At 38.1% G+C, this 8,079-nt stretch overlaps 1 protein-coding gene across 1 annotated transcript; it reads left to right on the plus strand.

The window, feature by feature from the left end:
* On the plus strand, window positions 1–1,668 carry LOC107977271 (olfactory receptor 7E24-like). The gene has a single exon (XM_035452971.1). It carries the CDS (start codon window positions 101–103, stop codon window positions 938–940), a length of 840 nt encoding a protein of 279 aa, XP_035308862.1. The 5' UTR covers window positions 1–100; the 3' UTR covers window positions 941–1,668.
* Window positions 1,669–8,079: the final 6,411 nt, after the last annotated feature.

Genomic DNA, 8,079 nt, shown 5'->3' on the forward strand with positions numbered 1-8,079 from the left:
AAGAAATAAAAGCATTCAGAACACAACATCTGTACCAGAATTGCACTTCATTAAACTCTCAGAGGATCCTGACCTACAGCCTGTTCTCTTTGGCCTATTCATGTCCATGTACATCTTGGCCCTGTTGGGAAACCTGCTCATCATCCTGACAGTAAGCTCTGACTCCCATCTCCACACACCCATGTACCTCTTCCTCTCCAACCTGTCCATGGTTGACATTGGTTTCATCTCCACCACTGTTCCAAGGGTGATTGTGGACATCCAGACACACTGCACAGTCATCTCCTATGTGGGCTGCCTGACACAGATGTCACTGTTTATAATTTTTGGATGTATGGATGACATGCTTCTGGCTGTGATGGCATATGACAGGTTTGTGGCCATCTGCCACCCTCTGTATTACCAGGTCATTATGAATCCCAGTCGCTGTGGTGTCTTACTTCTAGGGTGTTTTCTCCTTAGCCTTGTGGAATTACTTTTTCACTATGTGGTAGCATTAAATTTTTCCAACTGTGAGGATTATATTGAAATTTCCAACTTCTTCTGTGGCCCTTCTGAAGTCCTTAAACTTGTCTATTTTGATACTGTTACCAATAGCATACTCAGATTCACTATGGGCACTCTCTTCGGGTTACTTCCTATTTCAGGAATCATTTTCTCTTACTATAAAATAGTTTCCTCCATCATGAGATCATCATCATCAAGCGGGAAGCAGAAAACCTTCTCCACCTGTGGGTCTCATTTGTCTATTGTTTTCCTGTTTTATGGAACAGCAATAGGAGTGTACTTCACGTCCTCTCTGTCATATTCTCCAAGAAGTAATGCAGTGGCCTCAGTGATGTACACTGTGGTCACACCTGTGTTGAATCCCTTCATCTACAGCCTGAGGAACAAGGACATTAAAACTGCCTTTAGGAAGATTCTTAGCAGAGCATTCTAATCATTGACATTCTTTACAAATTCACCATATATCTATGTATTAACTGTACATGTAAATATCCGTTAATGTCTCACACATTCTCACTAACTGATACTTCACAATATTGAAAGATACAGTGGTGGTTATTGAAGTTGAATGTATGGTGGGTGAGTAATTTTAGAAATGCACAAAAGTGTGTATTTGGAGAGATGATACTTTTCTAGGGATAAATGATGCACCTTGTTGAACAACCTTTTACATTATCAGTGTAATGAACAACTAAAATCTATGCACAGGGGCCATTTGAATGGGGTCAGTCTGCTGAAATTGTGTTTTAGAAATGACTGAGAGCCATGATTGTCAATCAGGCTGCCTGAACACGACCTGGACAAGGAAGACATGAACCTACATGCTAATGCAGAAGGTGAAAGCTCAGTGGGCCTCATCCTTAGACAAAGAAGCAATTTTGACTGCAGGAGACATATCAGCTGTTGGAGAAGAAGGGAATGAATTTGAAAGAGAGCAAGGGTCATTCCATGTGCAGTAGGGAGGGAAGGATTTGGGAGCTGATGGATTTATATTAATGTCTCATTTAAAATATATTTAAACAAATCAATTAATTCTTATTACAGTATCCACAGAAGAATGGCAGTTGTTGCCCCAGATAATATGTGTGGTATCCTCTACTGGCTTTACTTATGATATACATTGTATTTTGCTAGTTTGTTATGTCATAATGTGAGCTGTCAAAATAGTGAACCTGTTATTTAAAGTGAAAAAATTAAAGTTCATGGATAAGAATTGACATGAATAATATCTACTAATGAAGCATGAAATGGTTGGGATGCAAATCTCTTGGCCTTCTCAGTTCTGAAGTCCCCCACAGGTTTATAGGTTATTGTGTTCACAGAGTCCACAAAGCTGCATCAACAAGTCAGTGTAGAATGTAGAACTAAGAGTGAAGAATATAAGAGTGATTCTATGTGATGCATTTGAGAGGGGAATCAACGGAGTTGGGCCTATAAATATAAACTTTACAAATTAAAATTATTTCTCAATATTTCAATATGTTATGTTTTCTGGAAGGTGCATTGTTCAATAATGGCACATTTGTGTTTTGTGGTTCCACTTACTATATAAGTTTAAATAAATATTTTTAATAAAAAGCACAGATACCATAGCTACTACCAAGTTTGAATTGTATACTAAAACAAACTTTAATAACATAAACATAAGTTCAGTTAATCTTGTTAAAAAAAGATGGTGCTATCAAAAAGCATGACTTTACAACATCAGCAGAACTTCGTGGGAAAAAGAAACACAAGGACCTTGTTACTATGCACTATCAATTTTAATTCAACATTTAGGTAATACAGTTCTTGGATTTTATGTGGGGCTTTAGTTATTTTTAACAGAGGGAAGACATATTATTGCTTCACAATATGTTAGAGTAAATAAAAGTGACTCCTACTATTTTTGACTGAAAAGAGTTTATGTTAAATGTGTGAGACGTTTTTGAGTGTTTTTTTTTAATGAAGTGGCCATATTTCACCCTAATTGTGGGTTTCTTTTGTAAAATACTATTTTTCTTTCCAGTATTGTGCCATTATATGACAATTATTCGCTTTGTATAGAAACATGAGAAATTAAACAGTAAAGAGATTTTCTGCTCCTACTTTCAGTGAAACAGGCAGGCAGATCTCTTACAGCCTCTGTCAGGACCACATCCCTTAGTTTCAGCTTCCAGCTCTGAAAACATTTTCTTGGAAATCCACCATTCACATAGTTCCTGGAATCAGTTGGTGTCTTCCCCCTCTCCTTCAATTCCAACCTACTGTCTTATTCCCCATTCTTGTACCAGGCTACCTGTTGTGGTCTCTATTTTCTGTCTCCCTACAGTCCCAAGAGTCTAGGCATATCCTTTGGCACACCATGGCTTCCTTCTAACTGTGGATCGTGCACACTCCCCTTTCTGGGACAACCTATTCCTAAATGTTATTTCCCAATATCTTAAATCACATTCTACCGGGAACTTCCAGTGACCACATAATGACAGCATCTCAGAAGCATTTCCTACCAGGCAACCCACAGGCACCACACTCCACTAAGAACCAGTGAAGGAATCTAAAAGCAAGGAACAAAACACTCACACATTATAGACAAGACCAGATATCAGCTTCTAAAATGATGATCATCCCAAGCCTAGATGCCTACATACCAGTGTAAATACATAACCAATAACAGCCAAAACAGTATATACTATAATAAATAGCAACAGCAATACAGTGGGTCCTGTGTAATATTATATAACTGAAGCACAGGGCAATGACTTCAAATTAGAATTTATAAACATGTTTGAGGTGCTTAAGGATGGTACAAATTAATCAATTTCTGAAACATACAAAAATGAACAGTGGAATAAAATAAAGAAAACAGTTCAAGACATTAAAACAAAAAACAAAAACAGAATCATTAAAGAATAGCTAAACTGAGGTGAGATGTGAAATGAAAAATTTATGAACTAGACTAAGAACTATAGGGACAAACTTCACCAAGACTACAAGAGATGGAAGAGAAATTCCCAGATCTTGTACACAAGACAGTAAGAAAAAGGATACCTCAGTCAGAGAAAAGGCTAAACATAAAACACCCAGGCACAAAACAAGCAGGAAATCTGGGACACTGTGCAACTACCTAATCTAAGAATCATAGAAATAGAGGAAAGAGAGAAACCCAGGGCAAGAGCACAGAAAATATTTCAACAAAACCATAGGAGAAAATTTCCAAAACAGAAAGAATGAGGTTCATATCAAAGTACAAAGTTCATATCAGGGCCAGGCGTTGGTGACACATGCCTTTAATTCCATCACTTGGGAGGCAGAGGCAGGAAGATCTCTGTGAGTTCAAGGTCAGCCTAGTAGCAAGTGCCAGGATAGGCTCCAAAGCTACACAGAGAAACCCTGTCTTGAAAAATCAAAAAAGAAGCATATCAGAACACCAAATTTATATAAACTGAAATGAAGTTTCTTATAACAACCAATAATCAAACCACTAAACATGCAGAAAAAGAAAGAATGTTAAAGCTGCAGGGAAAGGGACCAAATAACATGAGGCAGCAGAACTATTAGAATAGAACCTGCCCTCTCAGTGAGGACTCTAAAATCCAGAAAGGACTGGAAGAATGTTCTACAAACTAAGAGACCACAGATGCCTCCCACACCACTACAGTCAATTAAATTTTAAAGAAGAAATAGAGAAAGACATCCCATGAAGAAACCAAATTTAATAAATATAAATCTCCCTATCCCATCCCAGCCCCAACAAGGCCACTGAGCCCTGCCCACAACTTTGGTGGAATCCCACTGCTCTGGTGTAGACACTAGCAGTAGGCCAGCAGCTGAGAGACCTGTGGGCAGGCTGCACCACCACTGCTGCCACTCACTTGACTTTTCCCACAAGTCCCACTCCACTGCCATAGCTCCCCTAATATCTAGTCCATGGACAGCCTTCTCTGGCAACATCATCAGACTGTATAGACACAAACACCATGCAGACCAGTTGGAAGTCCCTAACAGCACCAGCACCATCTACACCAGCTGGAAGAAAAGATGGGTGAACCCCAGTGTCAGAATACATTAAACAACATAAAGGGCAATATAACACCACTAGAACCCAGTGGTCCTACAACAGGAAGACCTGAACATCCCAAAGGAGATAAAGTATAAGAAAACAACCTTAAAAATAACTTTATGGAGATGATAGATGCCCTTAGTGATGAAATAAAAAATCCATTCAAGAAATTGAGGAAAAGACAAACAAAAAATTGGAAGAAATCGATAAATCCCTTATAGCAAGCCAAGAAATCCTTCAGACAGGCTAAGAAAACAATCAGATAGGTAAATAGTGCAATACTTGAAAATTATGATAGAGGCAATAAAGAAAACACAAACCAGGGAAATTCTGGAAATGGAAAATCTGGGTAAGGGAACAGGAACTACAGATGCAAGCATCTCCAGCAGAATAAAAAGATAGAAGAGTGAATCTCAGGTACTGAAGATACAATAGAGGAAACAGATTCATCAGTTAAAGAAAATGTTAAATTCAAAAAATTTTAACACAAGACATCCAGGAAATCTGGGAACCATGAAAAGACCAAACTTAAGAATAATAGGGAGAGAAGGAGAATTTCAGCTCAAAGGCACAGAAAATATATGCAGCAAAATAATAGAAAAAAACTTTCTCAACCTAAAGAAGGACATGCCTATGAAGGTACAAGAATCTTACAGAATACTAAATAGACTGGAGCAGAAGAAAGTCCCTTCACCACAAAATCATTAAAACACTATGCATACAGAAAAAAGAAAGAATATTAAGAGTTGCAAAGGAAAAAGGCCAAATAACATATAAAGGCAGACCTATGAGAATTACACCTGATTTCACAATGGAGAATCTAGAATCTAGAAATTCCTAAATAAAGTTTTGCAGATGATAAGAGACTATGGGTGCCCAGCCCAGACTATTATACCCTGCAAAACTTTGAATCACCATAGATAGAGAAATCATGATATTTCATGACAAAACCAGCTTTAAATAATACCTATCCACAAAAAATCACCACAGAAAGTATTAGAAGGAAAACTCCAATCCAAGGAAGTTAGCTGCATCCACAAAAATAAAATCAATATATAATCTTATACCAGTAAAACACAAAGAAGGGAAATACATACACATTACTACCACCAAAAAAAAAAACAGGACTAACAATCCTGGTAATTAATATCCCTTAATATCATTGGACTCATTTGCCTATAAAAAGAAAAAGGGCTACAGTATGGATACAAAACCAGGATTCATCCTTCTGTTACATACAGGAAACACACCTCAATCTCACAAGCAGACATTACTTCAGTGTAAAAGGTTGAGTAAGGATTTTCCAATCAAAGGGCCCTAAGAAGCAAACTGGTATAGATATTCAAATGTCTAACAAAATAGACCTCAAACTAAAATTAATCAAAAGACATGAAGAAGGTCATTTCATATTCACTGAAGGAAAAATCCATCAAGATGAAGTCTCTATTCTGAGCATTTATGCTCCAAATAAAATGGTAACCACTTGAAAAAGAAACACTACTAAAGCTTATTTCACATGTCAAACCCTACACATTAGTAGGGAAGACTTCAACATCCCACTCTCAACAGTGGACAGGTCTACTAGAAAGAAGCTTAACAGAGAAATGAAGGAACTAACAGATGTTATGACTTAAGTGGACTTAACAGACATCTACAGACCATTTTACCCAAACACAGAAGAATATACTTTCTTTTCAGCACCTCATGAAACCTTCTCTAAAACTGATCTCATAGTTGGTAACAAAGAAAATCTTAAAAGATACAAAAATTGCTTCCTTCCCCCTCCACCAGACCGACCTCTTCTGAGGTGAGTGTAATCTCTGCCCCTGCCTGACTCCTGCCCAATGCCTCCATTATCCCCGCATCTCTCTGGGCCTGCGCCTGTCACAGAGTGGACCCGCCCAGACAGAGAGGACATACCTGAGTCTGGAAAAACCTCACTCATCCTTTCCTTGTGCCAGTCTGACCTCTCCTGAAGTGAGTGTATCCTCTGCCCCTCCCCAACTCCTGCCCAATGTCCCCATCACCCACAGATCTCCCTGGGCCTGGGCCTGCCATAGAGTGGACCTGCCCAGACAGGGAGAACCTTCCAAAGTCAGGGAACCCTTCCTTCCCCCTCTGTTGCCCGGACCCCTGCTAAGTGAGGAGACTACCAGGAGAGGCAAGACCATCCAGAGCTGCAGACATTGAAGTCTTGGACCACACACACCACCAGGTGACAAGAGAAGATAGAGACCCCATCTGCACCCACTGGAAGAAGAGATGGGAAGAAGACAGAATAAGAACACACTCAACAACAGAAAGACCAATATGACACCACCAGAATCTAGGGACTCCACACAAGCAAGATCTGAAAAGCACAACACAGAGGAAGAAGAAGAGACAGACCTAAAAATATACTTTATGAAGATGTTCAAGACCCTTAAAGAGGAAAAAAGAAAATCTCTTAAAGAAATAGAAGAAAAAGCAAGCAAAAATTCAAGAAATAAGTAATTCTCTTAAAGAAATCCAAAAACAAAAAAAGAAAACAAACAAACAAAAAAACAAAAAAACAACCAAACAAGTGAAGGAAGCACTTGAAACAGTTCAAGGCATGAAAGCTGAAATAGAAACAATAAAGAAATCACAGAATGAGGCAATGCTGGAAATAGAAAGGCAGGATAAACAATCAGGAACTAAAAATGTGAGTATAACCAATAGAATTCAAGAGATGGAAGAGAGAATTTCAGTTGTTGAAGACTCTCTAGAGGGTACACAGTCATCTACAAAAGAAAATCTCAGGTCCAACAAATCCTTAACACAAAATATCCAGGAAATTTCAGACACCGTGAAAGGGCTGAATCTAAGAATAATAGGTATAGAAGAAGGTAAAGAAATACAGCTCAAAGGTACAGAAAACATATTCAACAAAATCATAGAAGAAAACTTCCCCAACCTACAGAAGGATATGCCTATGAAAATACAAGAAGCTTACAGGACACCAAATAGACTGGACCACAAAAAGAAGTCACATAATAATCAAAATACCAAACCTACAGAATAAAGAGAAAATATTAAGAATACAAAGGAAAAAGGCCAAGTAACATATAAAGACAGACCTATCAGAATCACACCCTACTTCTCAATGGAAACTTTAAAAGCCAGAAGGTCCTGTATAGATATCCTACAAACACTAAGGGAGCATGGATGCCAACCCAGACTACTGTACCCAGCAAAACTTTTAATCACTATAGATGGAGAAAACAAGATATTCCATGATTAAACCAGATTTAAACAATACATATCCACAAATCCAGCACTACAGAAAGTTCTATTAGGAAAACTCCAACCCAATGAAGAATACTACACTCACAAAAACATAGGCAATAGGTAATCCAATTTTACCAAACATGAAAAGAAATGGTAGGGCGAAACCCTCACATAATGACACCACCGACAATAAATCCAAAACAAATAAGTACCAACAATCAATGGACATTAATATTCCTCAATATCAATGGTCTTAACCTACCTATAAAAAGATACAGGCT

This window comes from Cricetulus griseus (assembly GCF_003668045.3).
Source record: "Cricetulus griseus strain 17A/GY chromosome 1 unlocalized genomic scaffold, alternate assembly CriGri-PICRH-1.0 chr1_1, whole genome shotgun sequence".
NCBI classification, from domain to species: domain Eukaryota; kingdom Metazoa; phylum Chordata; class Mammalia; order Rodentia; family Cricetidae; genus Cricetulus; species Cricetulus griseus.